Source organism: Frankliniella occidentalis, unplaced genomic scaffold, assembly GCF_000697945.3.
Source record: "Frankliniella occidentalis isolate FOCC.00 unplaced genomic scaffold, Focc_3.1 Scaffold3, whole genome shotgun sequence".
Lineage (NCBI taxonomy): Eukaryota > Metazoa > Arthropoda > Insecta > Thysanoptera > Thripidae > Frankliniella > Frankliniella occidentalis.
The window spans coordinates 4124913-4146254 of record NW_026267133.1 but is presented as its reverse complement, the minus strand read 5'-3'; the positions used below and the strand labels follow the sequence as shown (position 1 = coordinate 4146254).

At 37.2% G+C, this 21342-nt stretch overlaps 6 protein-coding genes across 6 annotated transcripts; 2 read left to right on the top strand and 4 right to left on the bottom strand.

Moving 5' to 3' along the window:
• Nucleotides 1-413: 413 nt before the first annotated feature.
• LOC113211013 (centromere protein I-like) lies at nucleotides 414-3939 on the top strand. Its single transcript, XM_026429248.2, has 15 exons — nucleotides 414-686; nucleotides 775-900; nucleotides 984-1139; nucleotides 1221-1306; nucleotides 1376-1506; nucleotides 1616-1808; nucleotides 1892-1989; nucleotides 2070-2224; nucleotides 2315-2518; nucleotides 2590-2696; nucleotides 2776-2964; nucleotides 3057-3178; nucleotides 3276-3369; nucleotides 3439-3612; nucleotides 3703-3939. The coding sequence occupies exons 1-15, from the start codon at nucleotides 641-643 to the stop codon at nucleotides 3808-3810; spliced, it is 1989 nt and encodes a 662-aa protein (XP_026285033.1). The 5' UTR covers nucleotides 414-640; the 3' UTR covers nucleotides 3811-3939.
• On the bottom strand, nucleotides 3871-5565 carry LOC113211015 (uncharacterized). The gene is made up of 7 exons (XM_026429250.2): nucleotides 5402-5565; nucleotides 5084-5180; nucleotides 4796-4981; nucleotides 4587-4716; nucleotides 4347-4482; nucleotides 4199-4252; nucleotides 3871-4126 (listed from the first exon to the last, which is right to left on the bottom strand). Exons 1-7 carry the CDS (start codon nucleotides 5411-5413, stop codon nucleotides 3977-3979), a joined length of 765 nt encoding a protein of 254 aa, XP_026285035.1. The 5' UTR covers nucleotides 5414-5565; the 3' UTR covers nucleotides 3871-3976.
• An 88-nt stretch (nucleotides 5566-5653) lies between these two features.
• LOC113211014 (NADH dehydrogenase [ubiquinone] flavoprotein 1, mitochondrial) lies at nucleotides 5654-8616 on the bottom strand. The gene is made up of 9 exons (XM_026429249.2): nucleotides 8451-8616; nucleotides 7882-7952; nucleotides 7585-7729; nucleotides 7414-7507; nucleotides 7124-7322; nucleotides 6813-7043; nucleotides 6501-6733; nucleotides 6091-6409; nucleotides 5654-6005 (listed from the first exon to the last, which is right to left on the bottom strand). The coding sequence occupies exons 1-9, from the start codon at nucleotides 8497-8499 to the stop codon at nucleotides 5922-5924; spliced, it is 1425 nt and encodes a 474-aa protein (XP_026285034.1). The 5' UTR covers nucleotides 8500-8616; the 3' UTR covers nucleotides 5654-5921.
• A 248-nt stretch (nucleotides 8617-8864) lies between these two features.
• LOC113211012 (eukaryotic translation initiation factor 2-alpha kinase 1-like) lies at nucleotides 8865-13374 on the bottom strand. The gene is made up of 11 exons (XM_026429247.2): nucleotides 13153-13374; nucleotides 12682-12846; nucleotides 12039-12557; nucleotides 11791-11959; nucleotides 11530-11703; nucleotides 11219-11425; nucleotides 10780-11137; nucleotides 10491-10694; nucleotides 10068-10244; nucleotides 9841-9978; nucleotides 8865-9752 (listed from the first exon to the last, which is right to left on the bottom strand). The coding sequence occupies exons 2-11, from the start codon at nucleotides 12839-12841 to the stop codon at nucleotides 9525-9527; spliced, it is 2334 nt and encodes a 777-aa protein (XP_026285032.1). The 5' UTR covers nucleotides 12842-12846; nucleotides 13153-13374; the 3' UTR covers nucleotides 8865-9524.
• A 96-nt stretch (nucleotides 13375-13470) lies between these two features.
• Nucleotides 13471-19547, top strand: LOC113211023 (leucine-rich repeats and immunoglobulin-like domains protein 1). Its single transcript, XM_026429258.2, has 11 exons — nucleotides 13471-13869; nucleotides 14204-14275; nucleotides 14379-14453; nucleotides 14541-14684; nucleotides 14776-15351; nucleotides 15425-15813; nucleotides 15897-16217; nucleotides 16311-16592; nucleotides 16677-16952; nucleotides 17043-17393; nucleotides 17483-19547. The coding sequence occupies exons 1-11, from the start codon at nucleotides 13670-13672 to the stop codon at nucleotides 17779-17781; spliced, it is 2985 nt and encodes a 994-aa protein (XP_026285043.1). The 5' UTR covers nucleotides 13471-13669; the 3' UTR covers nucleotides 17782-19547.
• Nucleotides 19548-19630: 83 nt separating this feature from the next.
• On the bottom strand, nucleotides 19631-20867 carry LOC127749247 (glycine receptor subunit alpha-1-like; the record flags this gene model as incomplete). The annotated part of the gene is given in 1 exon segment (XM_052266641.1): nucleotides 19631-20867. A coding segment is annotated over 1 exon segment (264 nt), but the record flags the coding sequence as incomplete, so codon positions are not given.
• Nucleotides 20868-21342: the final 475 nt, after the last annotated feature.

Sequence of the window (21342 nt, the reverse complement as noted above, 5' to 3'; positions counted from 1 at the left end):
CAGGAAGTGGGGGGGGGGCGACGCGGCATTGCAGGACGTCGAGGGAATAGAATTAGATACTTAAGAGTCTCGACTGATATAGAAAACCAAAAGAGAGGTTCGAGTAGAGGCGAAAGGCTCGAAATGATCTTTTATTATTACTAAGGGCTCTTGCGCCGCGACCTTTTGAATGGCGACGCAGACTTTGATGGCTTGAGCGGAAGCGGAAATGCAGAGGACGTCGAGTCGAGAGCGCGGAGCTTCGTTGCCAACGTCCACATATCAAGAGGTGCCTGGTTTCAAAACTCATCACTAACGAAACCTCGCTTGACGAAAGACCTTCTTATTTTTTATATTTTGTTAATATAGGTGATTTATTCATGATTTTACCGGATATGGGTGCGTTAGTGTTGGTACATTGGAAGTCGGCAGCGTGGTCACCCTGATGTAAACAAGACAACAAAAACAGTTTGAATGAATGTTTGAAAACTGAAGGCCGGTTGTTGTACAAATGCATTCAATCAGCTGAATGTTTTTGATGTTTGATTTAAATTTAGTGTCATACGTGACTAAGTTTCAAAATTGCCTCGGGAAACTTCCTGGTCTTATGAACGAATCACGTTTTACCTGATTTTAGTGCATGTAGTGTTCTTACCTAACCATGTCTGGGTTCAGAAGAACTATCCAATCCTTGAAAAGCCTTCATGGTCTGTTAAATTATTCAGTTACATAGTCTTGAAAGTATCTTTGTAATACCGAGTGTCAAACAGGTGTCTTGTCCTTTGGTTTTTCCAGGAAAATTATCTGGGGTAACTTATGAGAATGCTCTCACAGAATGCCGGGAACTTGAAAATGGTTTATCAAATGAAGATATACATTCCTTACTCTCTTTTATTACTGATGAAAAACTCTCACATTGCAGTGAGTAATTATTTTTACTGATTCTACCAATACTGGTTGGTCAGTTTAAGTTATTTGCGTTTTCGAACCGCTTTTGCTTTCAGAGTCATCAAGCTTTCGTGATCTCTTATTTTGCTGCGTTCCGGGAGAACCTTTAAGTAGCGATATAATAGACATTCCTTTGTTGTGGATGCTTTTTAACGCAAATAATGAAACTGTAGTTGGATCCAAAATCAATGCAGTGTTGGAGTGGGTGTCCGGTTAGTGTATCTCTGACATTAGTTATGCCTCACTCTTTTCCAAAACCTGACCAGTTGCTTACGTATTTTTGTCTTTTAAAGGCCTGTTGGAGTTCAATCTCATTGACAGAAGCTTTGTTGATGGGTATTATGAAATGTACTACAAATTACTTCAAAGAGAGCAGTGTGTAAGTAAAGTAAATCATCCCAGATCTTGTTATCTTCAGACTTGCTATATATTGTAATTTTCTGTGCAGCAACGTTATGCATGTAAACTAATACACATGCTCACCAGACCAGATGATGTTTATCGAGGAAGAGTAGAGGAAATTCTCTCTATTTATCGAAGAGGTGGAAAAAAAGCAAAGCACATTGCCCTCTTATTAGAGTATGTTAATTCTTCTGTTTCCTCCATTTATGATACAGTGATTTTTTAAACGCATTTGTTGTCCATCTTGACAGACTTTCTAAAATTTGAGTTTTCTTCTTTGATTCAGGTTGTTCAAGACATTCAAGCCTGAGCTGGTTCCTGAAAATACTCCATCATATAGCCGGGAAGTAGCCTTCAAAAGTATATCCCCAGGGTTTCAGCGTAGCCTAGAAGCTGCTACCGTACGAATGCAATCCTATAATAATCAGTTACCAGCCAAAAGTACAGGTTTAGATTGGACTGCTGTCACATTTAAGAAGGTAAAATAAGAAGAACATTCCTAACCAATAAAATAGTTCAGTTTCTTTGTGTCGATTTATCTAACATCCTATTACTATTCTAGAACAAAGTGGGTATGCCACTAATACCCAATGCTATGTATGTTCATCTTGGATCTGAACTGTACAGAGAAAAACGGCACAAAGTTGTAGATTTCTTAGAGTAAGTATAGAGTTAAAAGTATGTTCATCTATAATAAAGTTTTGCAATTTTTATTTTTTTTTCTTCAATTTGCTTTACAGCAAAGTGTCTCTTGCAAGTTACCATTTTAGTTGTGAAATACCTACATCAATTTTATCTTTGTTGCTGAATGAGGGTGGCATTCACTTTTTAGCCACTCACAACAGCGATGTTCACTCTCGCTTCTCTTCAGTTCTCTATGCATGTCTTCATTCTGGTGAGTATCTATCTATCGTTAATATGTTAAAGAAATCCAATCAGTGTGTTTGTTCTTTCCGTTAACATTTACTTAACTTTTGTTTCCTAGTATTTATACTTAACAACCAGAATGTTCCTTATGAAGAAAGAGAACACTTTCTGCAACAGCTTGTTGTTCTGGAAGACTACATGCAACAGGGAATCCCTGTTGTTTCTCGCTTCCTGGCATTTTACATATCGTCTTGGGATGGGCAGGATCATCAAAAATATATCTACAGGCTGTTGGAAAGAATTACACTAGTTAACTTTGCAGGTGAATCTTCATTATCAGTTTTGTGGTTTTTCTCATGCAACCTGAAAACTAATGCCTTTCAATATTTGCAGAGTTCAATGACTGCATTCTCACTCATTTGCAAACTCTGTTTCTTGCTGGCAGTACTGAGGAAAAAGCTCTTATTATACATACATTATCAGAACTTATCTTCAACATGGTATGCCTTTCAAAATTTGCTTATCTCATCTCTGTTATTTACTTCTGTCCATATTTTAAAAGAATATTTCCTCTTCTAGTTTATCCGGTCAGCAAATGACCTACAAAAAGACCATTTGTTTTTGGGAGAAAAGTTTACATGGGAAACAGACTATGATGCCACTGTACCACAACTTGTTCAAGTTGTTACTCATCTGTGTGAATCAGGTCTTTTACAGACCTCTAATGACCCATCAATACTTCATACTGCTCTCAGCTTTTTTGAAACTGTAAGATGTATTGTGTTACTGTATATGATGATGAATTGAGTATATAATTCAATTGCATCATAAGATATTTTCTTCAATGTTAATTTTTTCAGTTAGTGGATTTGGAGTCTGATTTGAAAAATGAACTAACGGTCATCCCTCCAGCTATTTTCTATCGCTGCTTGTTTTCATTGGATTTCTGTTCTTTGGCTAGAGCTTGTGGTCTGCTGTTGAGGTACAATTCCAACACACCTGATGTATTTTATCAAATTGATCACCTTACCTTTTTTTGTGGTTAATACTATAAAACTGCTTTCTTTTTATGGATTCAGGTATAAAACCTCAGGTCTCACAAGGAGCAACGAAAATATAGCAATGCTCAATAAGTACTCTTGTGATGTTTTCAACTGTCTTATAAATAAAAAAGTAAGTATTTTCCATAGGCTTTTAAGCAGAAAATAACAGGAAAGGTTCATTTGTAAAATTTTCTTTCAGGCATTCAGCAAGTCAGATCAAGGATATATCTTGTCAAAGCATGCTGAATTAAAGCAAGTTATACCATTTGATCCTGATTTGGCATTTAGCTTGGAATATCATCCAACAATGCTAGGACTGGCTCAACATATGCGAACACTTGACACGTCGTCTGATGTTGTGTTATCTGATGAAGTAAGTTGGGTTTTGTTTTGTTTAATCTACCATATTTCAATTCGTTTAGGAACAACTTTTAATCAATCAATATTGTACTTTTCTCACAAGGTAATGAAGGATGCTTTACTGGTATCTTTCCCTGATTTGCAAGAGTGCCTAAGTGCCTTGAAGGACCAATACCGGGCGTGTCATAGCACAACTTCTAGTAACTCTTGAGATAGCTTTGTGATAAATCTGGATTAGTTGGGCATGTAAATAGTACCATGTACAAATGTATAAAATAAGTGCTTTTTTATTATGTAATATAAAATAGTTATAAAAATAAATAAAAATATTAAAAATTCATTGAGTCATAAAGCAGATGCTTATTCAATGTTCCAAATTAAAGCAAATCACTGAGTCTCACACGTTTGCGATCATGAGGATGCCTTGTGAGAACATTACATCTAAGTAAGAACTCAACATCTTCTATAGAGAAATCATCTACAGTAACATATGGATCTTTTCCAGACAACGAGTTTTTAAGAGCATCCTGGAATTGAAAATTCGATGTAAAAGCAAGTGTATAGGCTTAAATTGATGTGCATTATTATTTGTAGCTTACCGAAAGGATTTTTGGCATATCTGAATCAGGACATATCTCATCAGTAACATGACGCTAAAAGTGAAGAAAATAAAAAGAGTTCTATAGGATCAAAATGAAAGTTAACTGGACAGTAATTCAACAAAAAGAAAAGGCATAACACACTCACAATTTGTTTCACATGCTTTGCTCTTTCAAGCTTTATCTTCCGGTCAACCTCCTGCCATTTCAATTTTGTTTTCATCTCTCCGGATGTTGTTCGAGCAGCAATTATCTTCTTCAGTTCTTCCATTCTTCGTAAGAGTCTGTAGATAATAAGCCACAATGTCAAATGTGGAGAATTGGGAGAATTTCATGGGGAGTGCTGCAACCAGTTCTGGGAACCAAACACTTTGCAAAAGATACTTACTCTTTGTTTGACTCTTGAAGCTGTGTAAGCTGAGTGCTCATTTGCTTGATATTTTCTCTATCCGCTTTCACTCGTTCTGCTAACTTACTTCTCAGCTCAAGGGGTGCATGAGCAGAGTATAGAGGCTCACCTGTAATAAAGAAAAAACATCAGTGGCTGCCAAAGGGTAACAAGAAAGTATTTATTAAAATTGGATAAAATTATCCTACCTAAAGGTTTCATGTGTTCTGCCTTTTTCCTTATAGATTCCATGACATTTTTCTTGTATGATGTTTGTGCGTCACAATGGTTAGGGCTTCTGTCTCTAGAAAATTTGACAGTAGCTGCCCATGGTTTTCTTGGGGCGTTTTCATTTGCATGGATTCTTGCATCATCAAGAAGTTCGGATACATCACCTGAAGGGAAACTAATTTATGAGCATTGTTCTAGACAGAAATAGAAAAAAAAATTGAACTTATCAAAGTCAATATTGGGTAACGGCTTTGAAATTGACTTACTAAGATCAGCTAACAACAGATAATAAATGTCTGACATTGACAGAAAGTTTTCTTCATCTTCTGTTGATGCAGCTGAATTATCATTCTGGCTTGCGTTCTGAAAACAATTCATTCCAAAAATTACATGCTGAGAATAAACATACTCAGGAATTGTGCAGGGCAAAATCTAGACGTGAATGATGTCCATTATATTGCAAATTAACGTAGACGAGAAAGCTAACATCTGTCGGCACATAAATCTACCGAAATAAAAATGTAAACAATAATCATTTGTGTAGGTTATGTTTCACAAAACGTCAATCGGCGAAGTTAACTTACGTGGGTTTCCATAGTTCAAATGATTTCCCTGCACTTCAGCAACTATAATTCGCTTTCTGTTTATCCCGTAATTTGTACGAGACGTGACAATTCACGGTTTCGGCAAGTGTCAAGTGTCAATGTCAATCGCTCGATCACGGACAGGACAAGACATTTCCCGCCGTCACAATCACCACCGCCGCTGCCGCAATGAAGTCAGTGCTACCACCAGTAGGAAAAGGGTTTGTTTTCTTTAAATTAAAACAGGAACAGTTTACTATTTACCTATTTCTTTTATTCTTGTTTTCGACACAATCTGATCTTGAAGAATTTCAATTCATAAGGAGGAAAAGACTTAAAGTAGGTATATACAATAAATACTCCTTTAAAATAATTAGTCCTCTTATTTGATTCATTATCTTCCTTATCACACAAGCGCATATGTACAATGTTTCAGGTGTAGCGATGGAAATCAGAAAGAAACATACGAGTGCAACATTAATTTCTCTTGATAATAAGAGTGCTAACATATTAATTTAATTTAATTGCTGGCTGAGGCTGCTTTCTTCTCTTCAAATTGCTTCATGCGGTCCTCAATCACAGGCCTGAAGTGCCGAATAAGACCCTGGAGCAAAGAAAGGATTTGTAAAACAATAATAATTCATTTCTCTGCCATGTTTAGATAGCAGCAGAAAGTGATTCCAACTTACCTGAACAGGCCAAGCGGCACCATCACCCAAAGCACAAATCGTATGTCCTTCAATTTGCTTACTCAGCTCCCACAACATGTCAATCTCACCAGGCTGGGCATTACCAGTGACAAACCGGTGAATGATTTTGTTCATCCAGTTGATGCCCTCACGACATGGTGTGCACTGTCCACATGACTCGTGTTTGTAAAATTCAATTAGTCGAGCAATAGCCTTGATTACATCAGTTTGCTTGTTCATTACAATAATGGCTGCGGTTCCCAAAGAAGTCTGTGCAGCTACAAGACCATCAAAATCCATAAGAACGTCCTCACAAACACTGTAAATGGGATATGTACAATAAGTAAAAATATTACACCAATAAAAAAGGAATACAATTATATTTTTTCAGCAAGAATTTTAAGACTTACTTCTTTGGAATGAGAGGAGTTGAGGATCCACCTGGAATGATAGCCAGTAGGTTGTCCCATCCTCCAGTAACATCTCCAGCATGGATCTGGATGAGCTCTTTAAGGGGAATTGACATTTCTTCCTCAACAGTACAAGGTCTGTTGACATGACCTGAGATGTTGAAAAGTTTAGTGCCTGAGTTTCGAGACCGTCCAAAACTAGCAAACCATGCACCGCCCCGCCTGCAAATAGCCTGAAATGAAAAAACATAGAATTAGTGCAACTGTTCAAACTTCTAATTATATCACTTTCAAAACTGCTCAATAGCTTACAGGAGCAACTGCAACAGTTTCAACATTGGAAACAGTTGTTGGACAGCCAAACACACCAACATCAGCAGGGAATGGAGGCTTCAAACGGGGCTTGCCTTGCTTTCCTTCAATGGATTCAATGAGAGCAGTCTCCTCACCACAGATGTAGGCACCTGCACCACGGTGCATGAAGACGTCAAAATCATATCCAGAGCCACAAGCATTCTTTCCTAGGAATCCAGCTTGGTAGGCCTGAAAAATATTAATTTGTATCGTAAACTCTATGAAAGAAGAGGCAACTTCGACAAAACAAATAATCCTCAGAAACCAACCTCACTGATTGCAATTTGCATGTTAGATGCTTCATTGTAAAACTCTCCTCGAATGTAAATGTAAGCTGCCTTAGCACCCATTGCTCGCCCAGCCACCAGGCATCCCTCAACGAGCTTGTGTGGGTCATGCCTCATAATTTCCCGATCTTTGCAAGTTCCAGGCTCACCTTCATCAGCATTTACCACGAGGTACTTGGGTCTAGATGAGATAAATGCAATATTTACTCAAAAAAAAAAACAATTCATGCTACAGTTTACAAAAGCATACAAAGCTACTTTTCTCCACATACCTGCCGTCAGAGGGCTTGTTCATGAAGCCCCATTTCATTCCTGTTGGGAAACCGGCTCCGCCCCTGCCACGAAGACCAGAGGTCTTAACTTCATCTGTTAAAACATTTTAAGGGTTAACCATTATTCTGTTGACTAACTAACATCTGAAGTTGCAATGACATTTAACTCACTCAGAATCCAGTCTGTTCCCTTCAACAAAATTTCCTTGGTCTTATACCAATCGCCCCGCTTCATGGCTCCTTTCAGGCGCCAGTCGTGACGCCCATATAAATTGGTGAAAATTCTGTCATCATCATTCAGAGGGCCAAACTTAGTCTAGAAATACAAAAATCAGTGTTAAAGGGTGGTCAGTTTTCTTTTATATATTTTATACATACGTATATAGTAGAGTATAAGAGTGCACCATGACAGGACAAGCAAATGACAATTTATAGATTATCTCAAAGTTTACATAATGAAGGGAATACCTTAGTTTGGGCTGGCGGCTGGCCAGTTGAGTTGTGACGAATTTGCACCACTGCAAGTGACCCAAGGGAACCTGAAGAAATACAATGGCTGTGAATTGGATGGACAGTACACAGCGAAGTATGTGTATTGCACAACATCCAACATGACACTTCACAGATCCAGGGAAAGCAAGCAGCAGTCAAATGTGACATTGCGAGTAAAAGGGTAGACAGAAACACTACAAGAAGTGCTTTATAAAGAACACAAACAAAAAAACAACATAAACTTTCCTAACTTACTTCAATATTAAGCCTAAAGTCTTCAATGAATCAGTGTTACCCATAGCCCATGTTCCCAATGAACATCATCAACAGAATGACATTGAATATAAGAAAACCGTAAAATATCACAAAGATTTACTACTTTTAGGCAAGAAAAGCACAGTTAGAGAAATTACGTAATTAAGGTTATAATACCGTCTTGATACAACAAGGACATTGACAGTGATGTTTTTCAAGATATGTGACTACTTTGTGGTTGTCTTAACATTTAAGAGTATTGCAGTTGGTTAGGAAGTAAATCATCTTACCGAAATTCCCCTTGGAGAGGGTATTTAGGCGAGTTAGAGGACCAGCCATTTTCCTCTCGGCAGCTGATGGCGATGTATGTCGACTGAAGCTGACGACAAATGTCGTACTTGTTCCTTTTTTTTCATTTGCAATGTTGCCAGTGCTAAAAATTTGCAAACATCATAATAAGGAAAGAAAACTGATAAATTTATGGTATTTTATTGTTGATTTTTAAAAAAAGTGTTTTTCATTGTATAGCAGTTAGTAACGTCCTCTTTTTTATTGTCTAATTTGGTCCAACCAGGAAGAATCTACCCTACAAATTTACATTGTTGTGTTGGCACCCGCAAACAATTTGAATTTTAGGGCGGGAGTTGTTCGTTGTTTCTCAGCAAAAAGTGGGAAAATTCAGAAACGAATTAATAAACAAATGATTTCAGATTTCAGGAACGTGTAATGCATTTCTCCTTCATTATTTTAGGCAGTACATAGGAAAAGACAAATTTTAAAACACATAAATTAACTAAAAAACAAAACAAAGGCATGAATTCAAGACACAACCTGAATGAAATATCGTAAGAAAATGTTAGATAATAAACTAATTACCACAAGTCCTTAAGCAATGTAAGGAAATGAAGGAATGTGACTTTCGATTGTCAATAGATACATTCAAAACAAAAAAAATTAAACTTTCCAAATGCTTAATGAAATTTTCATGACATTGTTTGCGAGATATGAAGATATTAACATAAAGCAACAAAATAAAAACTAAAAGGGAGAAAATTTCACAGCCAACAATTTCCAAGACATTAAAAGTGTGAGCAAAACATCATGAAAGATTCTCTGCATGTTCTACATCCACATGGTGCACAATGTGCATTCAATACTGTCATACAAATTATGACTAGACAGAAAATTAAGAAGACAAGAGGAATCCTCAGAGGTCTTATAAAATTCCAATCAAAATTCCAATCCAATAATAAATACTACAACCACCCAAAATACATTTTAATAAGTTCGATGTGACTGTGAACCAATTAAGATTTTAGCATGGGAAAAGAGCATATTAAAAGAAGAAAGAACTGCAGGACTGCCTAATCCTTTTCAAAACTTGACAATCTGCGTCGGAGTTCTGTTATTTCTTGGTCCCTTGATGCAACAGCTTCTTTTAGAAGGCGAATGGTTTCATCTTTGGAGGCCATTTGGGACACAAAATCACTCTCTGTATTGGAACGGATCAAAACATCTACTCGCTGCAGCAGTTCATTTGCAGTTGGTCTTGAGGCGGGAGATGTCACCAATAAATCACTGATAAGTCTAGCCTGAAAGAATTAAGAAAAAAGAATTACCAGTATAACATGATGTGTGCTTTCTAATACATTTATACATTAGACTCAGGGAAATACAAACTGCATGGGGCCATGTTGTGGTTAGTTCTGGTGGTAAATGACCAGTTCTTAACTCTTGAATAACTTTCATCCTCTCCATGTCAGTGTGAAACGGTTGAAGAAGCTCAAGTAACACAATTCCCAAGCTATACAAATCACTCTAAAATCAGAAAAGTAACAAAATATTATGGAAATGATATGTGATTGATAAAAGGAAACAGTTGATTTAAAGAACAACTTGCAACTTACCTTTGAAGTACATTTTCCTCGTAACTGCTCAGGAGCTGCATACATGCGAGTTCCCACTTCGCCATGGTTTTCCCCAAAAGCCCCAGTGCTATCAACTCTACTTAAAATACAGCATGACAAGCCAAAGTCACCAACCTGAACTTCTTTCAAGTTTTCATTCACAAATATGTTACTGGGCTGCAATGAAAGAGTCACAAAACATTTTTGAGTTTTTATATACAGGGTGTCCCATAGACCCTGCACTTTTTTTGCTTATGCTGTAAGGCATTGACACGCGTTGGCGGGTTGCCTACTCGCCATGGTGAGCGACGGTAGGCAAGTCCGGCCGCACGCCTGCATGCGGTTCAAAATAAGAAGCAAATTAAGGGATGGGGTGTACGGGACACCCTGTAATGCCAACAAAGGTAGATCATAACTACGTACCTTGATATCATGATGGACAATGCCCTGCGTGTGAATGTAATCCACACCGCGAACTATCTTTTTGAAAAGGCTAAGAGCTAAAATTCCATTACTATTGTTTGGTGCCAATGGATAAGCAGGTAAGGAAACATTTCGCAGATCTAGCCACTGCCTTAAATTGCGCTCACAAAGTTGCATTTGAACATACAGTGTGGCCCAATTTTTCTGGAACATAATTTTTCAAAAATTTAATACTTAAGATATTAGAAAAATTACTGTGCTTAAATTAATGCCCTTAAAATGACAGTACCAAAATTGAAGTGGAACTATTTCTTCTACTGCGTTTTGCCTTTAAGGGCAAAGTGTATACAAATGCATCATCTGAGCTACTTGATCCCTCATCAGTCTCATCGCTGTTGCTACATTGGGAAGAGTCAGTTCCACTACGGCTTCTCGATGAGACAGCTGCACCAGGCGAGTGTGAAAGTGGGCGAGTTTTTGATTCACTTTCATCACTCAGTTTGAAATCCTTAAACACTATGCTAGGTTCTTCTTGACTCTCTGGCGTATCAAGTTTAGAGTTGTTGCCAGCTTTGACTGAAGAATCTTCAAATACAATATCAAGAGAATCTTCTGTCATATCAGTGGGAGCAGGGGGTAGAGGCAACCTGGAACGCGAAAAATACTAACTTTTATACTGTAATGCAATAAATAAGATGGATAACAAAATAAAATAGAGTAACACTTACTTAGACTTTTTTGTGACAGACACAATAGAAACTGAGATTTCTTGAGATAAACTGCTTTGCGAGGGTTTCTGAATCTCAGCTTTATATTTCTCATCATCTAGTGGTTCAAGCCATGCTGCTTTGTATGAAACAATATTTGGATGATTAAGACGAGCAAGCATTTTCACTTCTTTTAAGCTTCTGAGAAACCCTTGAACATAGCGATATCTGAAATTTTTGACCAAATATGAAACTTAATACTAATAATCATTTTCTGGTAAAAATAACAAATACACAACATACCAAAAACAGCATTATTTATAATATTTTACCTGAGAAATATTTTTTTGATTGCATATTCACCACCATCTAATTTATTCCTGACCTTGTAAACATGGCCAAAACCACCTTTAGCAATGTATTCCAACTCTTGATATTCATGTTGATAACGAGACCACTCCAGTAATTGTTCAGAATGAACTTTAATGTCAAAATTCATGTTGGAGCTGAGAGAAAACATGGCAAAGCAAAACAATTGTTTTTTCCTTCAGAATGCTAAGAAAGAGCATTTTCATTAGCTATTTGATGTTTACCTTGGAAGTGGAAGAAGTATGGTCTTTGAGTCACATGACTGTGTAGATGACTTGGCAACGGCCAAAAGCTGGTATAGAGCTTTCTGATAATGACTGCGCATGAATTGAAATTCCTCAATTGTGTAAGTATCATCAATGAGCTGCATCTGATGAAGTCTTTCACATATCACTGCAATAAAAAAATCATAGAAACCAGTCAAGAACAAAAATGCATACAATAAATTTTATAAATGCAATTTATTACTAACCATGATAGAGTTTCTTTTGTTTTCCACTATCTTTTTCCATGAGTTTACACAGTTGATCAATTAAGGACTCTACAAGTAAGCTTGTCGGAGAGAATCTAGTCAGACTTTGCACTGGGCCGGGAGCACATGACCTTAGGCTGGTACTGGCTAAATTATTGCCAGCATCACTCATAGTTCCATTCCGTGGTTTCCCACTCTCACACTCTACGCCATATGGATTGGAGCCTTCCGAGAGACTATTTCTGTGACTTTTTCTCCTAGATCTATTTATACAGGATTTCAAGATTTCTTCTTTGCTCGAGAGCAAAGAATTGTTTTGTTGGATAGACTTTTCAACAAATTGAGATGAATGAGAGTGCTTAAAATGAAAATGCTCATCAATATCCATGCTACAGCTTGACTTTGATTCTTGGATTTTCTTATCCTGAGTAGTAACTTCAACTTTGGTGAGATTTGGTGAGTGAGATGCATGGTTTTCAGAATAGCTTGTCCCACAGATGTCAGTAGAAGATGAAATTCCTAAAACAAGCTTTTATTTAGAAATCACCCAAATGAAGCAAGTGTTGAAAGTGAGTCAATATGATTCAATTCTGGTGTTTTAAAACACCGTAAACAAAAATTAATTACAATTTGATGAATATACCTGAATTAAATGTGGTAATCGTTTTAAAATTCACCCAAGCATTTGCATCACTCCTTGAGCAGTCATGTGAATTAAGATGCGGTCTGAAGAAATCCTGTAGTTCTTCCGAGCTTTGAGATGATTGACTCTCATAAGAATGAGCATTTTCACTCTGCTCCATCACAGCTATAATGAGGCAAAACAAAAGTAAAGATAAAAACAATTAAATTCCAGGTTCATGTTGGCAGATACGAAGTAGAGCTCTCTATACAATTACAAAACTGTTAATGGGGCAGATGCACAAGAAACCAGAATGGTCTGGAAAGTTCTATTTGCTAATTGAGGCTGACAATAAAAATTAACCAAAAGCAAGAAAAACTCAACAGCTGATAAAACGAAGTCACTCACATAACAGATATTGACCATGTCAGATATCAATTTATTCAAAGAAAATGGGTACTGTTTTTAAAACCATAACCTCACTACATTCACCTGATTTTCCTTGGGAAAACGATACAAGGAGGAATAAGTTGCATTTCACAATAGAGAGCCTCGCTTTAGCTCATAATCTTGCATACATTCGATCATAAGGATACAACTGTTAGTGCAAGCGCAATACACAAAACCAAACACAGATGTAAGAACAGTGACCAAAGACACTTCGTGAACGTGCAAAGCAAACGTTCGCGCTGGCGTTAACAAATGAAAGACCCAAAAACAAAAGAGCGTGACCAACTCATAGCCTTCCTAAACTTTTCATCACTTTCCACACAGCTTTTGTGTGTGTGTATGTGTGTGTGTTGTGTTTGTGTGTGTGTGTGTGCGTGCGTGTGTGTGAATTGAAATTCTTGGTAGCTCATGATGGTGGCTTGGGTGCAAGTCCTTTTACAGAATGGTTTACCTCTGTTTATTTGAAGCGTCATTGAGCTTGTCTAACAATACTCCTAGCTATCATCTTCGTCATGATTTTCGACGAATGAAGGCAATAGCATGAGTGAAGATTAGTGAAATGTGTTCATCTGCGGTGTCTTCGTCAAAGATGGCCGTACTTAGGCCCATTCTTTGTTTTGTTTTGATTTCAACGGTGTTTAATACCCAGGCAGATAGTAACATCTGCATCAAACCATGTTCCTGCCTAGGTCATTCGATGGATTGTGGTAATTCGACGCTTTCTGTGCCTTCAGATCTCCCTACGTGGATCAGAATACTGTAAGTAATCAGGGTCCTTTAACCTCTCATTAGATCCATATCTTTCTTCTATTTCCGTTTTTTATCGGTACCTCCAGTTAAATGATTCCCTTGCTTTGCTTTTCTCTGTGTGATCTTATCTGTTGTACTGTTCCTTGTTCAGCAAACAATTTTTATTCATCCTCAACCATTGTTATTCTCATGTATACTATTGCCATTCAATGATTGTCGTCATACTATTGTCTTTTATCAATTTAGAACAAAAACCATAGTTGTCTTTGTTTGGTTCTAGCTTCATTCACGTTTTCTACCCACTGTGAAAAGTTAAATGACATTGATTTCCATTTTGTTACAGTGATCTCAGCTCAAACAAATTACGTGGCCATAGTTTAAAACCATTAAGCCATCTGGTAGAACTGACTGAGCTGTAAGTACAATCTATTGAAAGATTGTAGAGTGATTCTGATTATTATGTTCTACCTTGTTGATTTTTGAGCTGTAATTTTTATTTGTCTGATTTTGTTTTCCAGCAAACTTAGTCATAATAATTTTATTGACATTCCTGATCTTCCGCCAAGTCTTGTCAGGCTATCAACAGTCATACTGTAAGTTTCTGTAAACTTTTCATCTTCTGTATTTTTAAAATTGTAAATCTTCTTCTGGTTCTGTAATTTTTAACTTGTTCCTTTTAGGTCGCACAATGAAATCAACATCACAAAATCTGGCAGCCAGACTCTTCACCAATTTCCTGCCTTGACTTCTCTTGATCTCAGTAGCAATCACATCTCACACCTCTCAGGATTTACCTTCCCAAATACATCAAATTTGAAAGAACTGTAAGTATTTCTCCTTTTTTATTTTTTCTAGGACAGAATTCAATTATATTTTACTAATGTCTTTTTTATAATCTTCTTCTTCACCTGTTAGGAACTTGAACAACAATTTGCTTCAAAAGTTGGAGGGTGGACAATTTGAAGGTCTTGTGAAGTTGCAGGATTTACGCATCAATAAAAACAAGTTGAAAAGTATTTCAAATGATGCTCTAAAACACCTAAAAGTATTACAAAATCTGGATTTAAATCGAAACCAACTGACCAAACTAGAAAGTCTTATGTTTCAAGATTTATCACAGCTAACTTCATTGCGCTTAAGACGAAATGATATTGCTCTCCTTGAAGATGGTGTTTTTTGGGGGTTGAAGAACATAAGCGTTCTTCTCTTAGACCATAATAATGTTGCTAATATATCAAAATCATGGTTATATGGACTTGAATCATTGCATCTGCTAAATCTTAGCCATAATCATATAAAGGAGATGGATAACGAGTGTTGGAGCTTCAATCCTAACCTTTTAGAACTTGATTTATCCCACAACCAATTAAAATCAATTGGAAAAAATTCTTTGAATCACCTCTCCAAACTTCAAAAGTTGAGATTAAATGTGAATCATATACACTACATAGAGGAAGGGTCTTTTAATCACACTCCTGAACTAATGGAATTGTAAGTATTATTAAGTATCTCTGTCTTAGTTAAGTGATTGAATGAAAACTCACATTCATTGCTTATTTTCCAGGGAACTGAATGGGAACGAGCTGTCTTGGGCTGGAGAAGAAATGAATGGCATATTCAACAGTCTAACTAAACTTGAAGTTCTGAGCCTTGCTGAAAATCAAATCAGTTCTATAAACTATCTTGCATTTAATGGTGTCAACAACCTAAAAGTTTTGAATTTGGCTAATAACTCCTTATTGTCCATTCAAGAAAATCCATGGATCCATATGCCAAATCTTGTACATCTTTCCCTTAATGTTTCATCTCTTATGTGTGACTGTTCCTTGAAATGGTTACCAGTTTGGCTCAAACAGCAGCCATTTGCTAAGGAAACTCATCCAACCTGTAACTATCCCTTTCCCTTGCATGGAATATCTATAATGCACATTGCTCCAGAAAACTTCTCTTGTGGTTTGTATTTAATTGTTATATCTTGATATTTTGTTTCTTCAGCACTTTCTTCATTTATGAGTAACAAATAATTCTTATTCCAGAGGGAATTCCAAATCCACATATAATTGAAGAACCTAAATCAAAAATGGTCTTGGTTGGTACAAACTTTACTCTTCAGTGCCGAGCAAATTCATCCTCCGACGAAAAAATTAGTTTTCGCTGGAAAAGAGACAATGTTGAAGTGAAAAGTGCATTGGGCATGTCCATCAAATATAGTTTCCGAATCACAAGTGATCCCATGGAACAAACATCTGAGCTTCATATATACAATGCATCCCTTAAAGATGCTGGCATTTATCAGTGTTTTGCCTCCAATAGTTTTGGTTCTGCTCATTCTGGCAAAGCTAATGTTACAGTTGTAGGTGAGTTCTAGTTAAGAAAACCTAACCTGAATTATTTTACATAGTTATATTTTACAATTGTTTGTGCTAATTATTTTTATTATTATTTTATAGTGTTTCCAAAGTTTACAAAAATTCCGGAGGACCTTCAAGTAAAAACTGGTAGTATTGCGCGACTACCTTGTGCTGCTGAGGGGCTACCTGAACCAAAAATGTCATGGCAAAAGGATGGTGGAAACGACTTCCCAGCTGCTCGTGAACGCAGAATGCATGTCATGCCAGATGATGATGTGTTTTTTATTGTGAATGTAAAACCTTTTGACATGGGTGTTTACAGCTGTATGGCTCACAATGAAGCTGGTGTCAATGTTACTAATGCCTCTTTAACAATTTTGGGTAAGTAAAAGGCCATACTCCCAATCATTTTTCCATAGTAACCTTCTCAATTTAATATTTTTGTTTCTTATTCTAATACTTTAGAAACTCCATCATTTCTTAAACTTATGGAAAACAAAGATGTCCGTGTCGGTCAGGCGGTTGTGCTGGAATGCTTATCAACAGGGTCACCTCGGCCCCGCCTAAAATGGTTTAAAGATGGGATTGAACTCCGACCCTCGGAACGTTATCATTTCACTGCGGAAGATGAACTTCTTATTATTCGGAACACTCAACCAGAAGATGCTGGTAGATACGAGTGTGAACTATCCAATCCTCTTGGGAATGAAAAGGGCTATTCCAAGCTCACAATTATTCCTGGTAAAATTTCATGGAGACATTTCTGTTCTGCCTTCTGTTTTTTCTTTGCTTGATGTCTTTGGTAACTTGACTCTTCATTTTCTGTTTTAGCCTCAGGTTCATTAATAATCAATGATGACATGGCTGGCATTATTGTCATTGCTGTGGTATGTTGTGCCGTGGGCACATCTGTTGTTTGGGTGATCATTATATACCAAACTCGCAAGCATATGACCAGAGCTCCACAGCCTTCAGCTGGTAATTCTGGAGCTGGGATGTCACATGCTGTTGACTTGAAAATGACTTCTGACCACTCCCCCATGCCACTTCTGGTGTATGGCCATCCAGGTGGCCAAATCGCCAATCAAATTGACACTGATTCTGAACATTCCAGCAGCAAAGATAGTGGCACTGGAGATTCGAAGAGGAGCCGTAGCCATGAGGATCTTTTACCTCCTCCAGGTAAGCCAGATTAACAGATCAAAATAATTACTTTCTTTCCAATTATTAAATGAAAAAGTATTTAAAAAATATAATTGTTTGCTTTTTAGAAACTGCTTTTCAAACTAAAGAATCAGAAATCGGAGATGAAGGTGAGGGAGACTCGTCAGATGGTGAAGGTTCAAGCCCTGCCGTCCAGAGATTAGTGGGACCTGTACGATCCCCTGTAAAAGCACCACCTTTTGTGGCTAGCGTGAAACACCCCAATCGTCAACGGAGAACAAACCACGACAGGTGCTATAGGCTCAGTATGAGTACTCAGACCGCCACAGTGCATGCTCCACGGCCATCAAGTTACCATTGCCTACCCTTAGGACCCCCTCCTCCACCTCCACCACAGGAAGTATAGGTTTGAGCATTCCTTTTCTTTGAAAAACTTTTTCTTCTCTTGATTCAAATCACAAACTATTAATGTTTTCTTTTCAAATGTGGGTGTGTTCAAGAATACAGTCTCTATTTATCTTGGCTAAAGATTGCAGAATAATATTTCCTTTTCACTCACCAACCAATTTCCTTTCTCCAATAACAGGAATGCTCAAATTCTACAACCTTTCTTATACTGCACTTTTCTTAAAACCTGCAATCTTGAGCCATTTTATTAATGTGATATTATGTGATAAGTTGTGTAGGGAATGTAGATAACCTCGCTGTGAAATCATGTTGAGTGTTGGGGTCCTTAACAGGCTGAAATGGTTGACTAAGAAAAAGCACTGACAATGTTCCTAGGTCTGTACCATTGAAATATGTACATACATTTTGTATCTATCTAATGTCAATGTAGAGCTAAATAATGTGCGTATGTGTGTGAGTTGTTTGTGTGTGTGGATTTTGTGTGTGTGTGTGTGTGTGTGTGTGCGTGTATACATACTCTAGTATGTAAAAAAGTACAATATGTTTTATCTACATCACCTATTGTGTTGAGATATGCAGTATATTTCTGTTGCATTGTTATGGAATAATCCAAGATAAGTCTTCTGTTTAAAAAGACTGTATAAAATTGTGGAGAATTACAACTTTAAGCTACAATATCACACTTTGCAGCTAAATGTTTGTGTATAGACTGAATGAATTGACTGATCAATATTTGCTTTGCTTAAATCTTCAGTATTCCACCAAGTCCATTAGGAGTCAAGAAATCTTCTCCAATTTCTGACAAGCTGGCCTAATACTAATGTGTACTGCAAACTTCTCTGAAATTGTTACAAATATAGGTTTCTTTTTCTACCATTGTGCAGAAGAAGCCATACTATTTTTACTAATCTGATTTGTAGTTTACAAACTTCTCTAGTTTCAGGCAAATTATAAGTATTTCTTTAGAATGCTGCTCTATTCATGTGTTATCTCCAAGATTATTGATATTTCTGTATACCTTTTTTTAAGTGTACGTAGTTTCATGATGCTTCACAGCAAGAAACTGCAAACAACTGTGGATGTTTTATGTCCTACTATATGCCATTGTATTCTGTACAAGACCTGAGTCCAGAACAGTTTTCTTTCCTGTATTGTACTGTACTCAGTGCTCAGTGTCTGTTAAGTTCCTTGAGTACCAGTATTAACAGTCTTACTAATCATATTTCTAACATACCTGTTAAGGGTGTAGTATGACCAATTGGTATTATCCTCTTCATGCTTAAAAATTGTTGTAAAAATTCAAAGTGTTGACAATAAACCAACTTAAACATGTAGGAAAAAATATTTTCTGAAGATTTTTTTCTGTGTTTACTTGATTTTAGTTCTCTTGGAGAGTGAATGTACTTAATAATTTTTTAAAAATTAATTAACTGCAAATGTATTCATCTAGACAATCAAATGTACTACAGGGTGTCCTAGTCACAGCAGGACTCTTCAGCAACAAATTTGAATCTGGCCAACTGTGGTTTGCTGGACTGGATTCCAACAAATTGATGGCAGGAAAATCCCACCCTGAATGGGACATTCTGGCCATATAAGTAATTATCTGATGTCTTCATGATGAAAGCAGGTGTTTTCAAACTTTAATAAAGCAAACACATGTATTGTAACAATGTTTTTGTACTTCATACCCTGCTTGGGGTATTTATTTTGTTGTGACTGTTGACAATTAATGATCCGGAGTGAAATACATGCTGTATTATATTCATGGTTGTGTTTTTTGAAACATGGAGAAATGTCCAAATCACTTGAAATGTTGAGGAAAACATTTGAATATGGAACTGTCATAAAGGTTTAATTAAATTTAATAATATATATGTAATGGTTCACATCTATAACATTATCTACAAACATAATCCTCTTTAGTTAAATGATGCAGATGTCAAAAATTGGAGTCAAGACAGCAATTTGTTTTTGTGCAATATCCTGACTTATTCTGATCTATAGTAAACTACACGCAGGATGGGCTACTTGCACTCTTTGTTTTGGTTTTCTTTTTCCAGTTGCATTGCATCAAAACATATTGTGATAAATGAATGAGTTAAAAGTGTTAGATTTAGCTATAGCAGTGTCATGAGCTTTTCAGGCTGAGTGCTATCATGACCTTTAACATGTAAATGGTTTGGCTTTTACTTCTAGATTTACAATGGGGGATAAATTTTATGTGCTTGACAAAAAAAGAGCAAGAGATTCTTCACTTAACAATTCAAGTTTCCTAGGCGCCAATATTTTGGGACAGAACTCAATACAGGAAGGGAAAAGCTGTTAATAGAGACAACTAACTAATGACCATTGAAAAAAAAAATTATTGTGAGAGTTTGTAGAAGGCCAGTCATAATGTGTGAGTGTGAGGACTCACTTTGTTGTCACATTTACAAAAATTCAAAAGTTATGTGAGAGGATATGTAAGCTAATGTGTGCGAATTTGCAGAGCAAAAGGAAACTCTTACTCACATAGCCGTGATAGTATATGTTTTACTGTGGTTTCAAAAGTTGCTATGACTTGATATTCTACTGGCTAGAAAATAAATCGCCTCACACATTTCAGAAACGAACCAATCCAGAACGATGATTATTTGACGGAACCTGTTGACAAATTATTACCTTCTCTGGAGAGGGCACCAGACCAGTGGCCAATTCCAGAGATTTGCAAGTTGTTGCTACCAATTACCCATTATCCATGAAAAGATTTCTAGCCCTGACTATTTTTTTTAATTTTATTTTTTTAACTTGGCGTCGGCTGATCGGAGGCCGGCCGCGCTATAGGTACCGCGCAAACATGATCCAGTACGTGCAGTTGAGCACGAAGAAGAGCAGCGGGAAGAAGACCCTGGAGAAGCGGTCGATGTTGAGGGCCTGCATGCGGGCGCGCTGTGCGGGGCTGGGCCTCGGCAGCGGCGGCGGCGGCACGGGCGGCAGCCCGGCGGGCAGCCCGGGGGGCACGCTGTGAGAGTGGCCGTGGCTGTGGCCGTGGCCGTGGCCGCCGTGGGGGTGGCCGTGCCCGGACAGCAGGCGCGCGTTCTCCTGCGAACAGAGAGCGAAAGCGAAACGGTAAACTACCTATGGTCCCGTCTGCGGGTTTTAACTGTCCAGAAAAAAAAAACCTTTGAGAAAATTTTTGTTGACGAAGTTGTATTTTTTTCTCAGTAGGTAAAATTCAATCAAAATTTTCAGGGAAAAAAATAAATCTCCTATTTTTTTTTTTTTTTTGAAAAGTTTGCGAATTTTTCCAGAAAATATTTCCAATCCTTGAATCCCTCCCGTGTCCTCTCCGACCTCCGCGACCACGCCTCTGCACTGAGAAAAAAAACGACTCACCTGTGCAGCTAAAAATTAGCTATATATGGATAGCTAAATTTTGGAGCTATGTAGCTAAAAATTAGCGATATAGTTAAACTTTTTGCTCAAGTAGAAAGTCTTTAGTTGTACAGATAATTTTTTAGTTATATTGCTCCAAAAGTTAGCTATCCATATATAGCTAAGTTTCAGCTACATGGGG

Coding starts and splice junctions, on each gene's coding strand:
- LOC113211013 (XM_026429248.2), top strand. CDS start 641: ATGTCTGGGTTCAGAAGAACTATCCAATCCTTGAAAAGCCTTCATG. Junction 901..983: donor TGAAAAACTCTCACATTGCA/GTGAGTAATTAT, acceptor TTTTGCTTTCAG/AGTCATCAAGCTTTCGTGAT. Junction 3,179..3,275: donor GCTTGTGGTCTGCTGTTGAG/GTACAATTCCAA, acceptor TTATGGATTCAG/GTATAAAACCTCAGGTCTCA.
- LOC113211015 (XM_026429250.2), bottom strand. Junction 4,717..4,795: donor AGAACACATGAAACCTTTAG/GTAGGATAATTT, acceptor TCTTTATTACAG/GTGAGCCTCTATACTCTGCT. Junction 4,127..4,198: donor ATATGCCAAAAATCCTTTCG/GTAAGCTACAAA, acceptor TTTCAATTCCAG/GATGCTCTTAAAAACTCGTT.
- LOC113211014 (XM_026429249.2), bottom strand. CDS start 8,499: ATGGCTGGTCCTCTAACTCGCCTAAATACCCTCTCCAAGGGGAATTTC. Junction 7,730..7,881: donor AGCCGCCAGCCCAAACTAAG/GTATTCCCTTCA, acceptor TTGTATTTCTAG/ACTAAGTTTGGCCCTCTGAA. Junction 6,410..6,500: donor ACTCCTCTCATTCCAAAGAA/GTAAGTCTTAAA, acceptor TCCCATTTACAG/TGTTTGTGAGGACGTTCTTA.
- LOC113211012 (XM_026429247.2), bottom strand. CDS start 12,841: ATGGAGCAGAGTGAAAATGCTCATTCTTATGAGAGTCAATCATCTCAA. Junction 11,426..11,529: donor ATCAAAAAAATATTTCTCAG/GTAAAATATTAT, acceptor CAAAAATTTCAG/ATATCGCTATGTTCAAGGGT. Junction 11,138..11,218: donor TCTGTCACAAAAAAGTCTAA/GTAAGTGTTACT, acceptor TTCGCGTTCCAG/GTTGCCTCTACCCCCTGCTC.
- LOC113211023 (XM_026429258.2), top strand. CDS start 13,670: ATGTGTTCATCTGCGGTGTCTTCGTCAAAGATGGCCGTACTTAGGCCC. Junction 15,352..15,424: donor ACTCCTGAACTAATGGAATT/GTAAGTATTATT, acceptor CTTATTTTCCAG/GGAACTGAATGGGAACGAGC. Junction 15,814..15,896: donor TCCAGAAAACTTCTCTTGTG/GTTTGTATTTAA, acceptor TTCTTATTCCAG/AGGGAATTCCAAATCCACAT.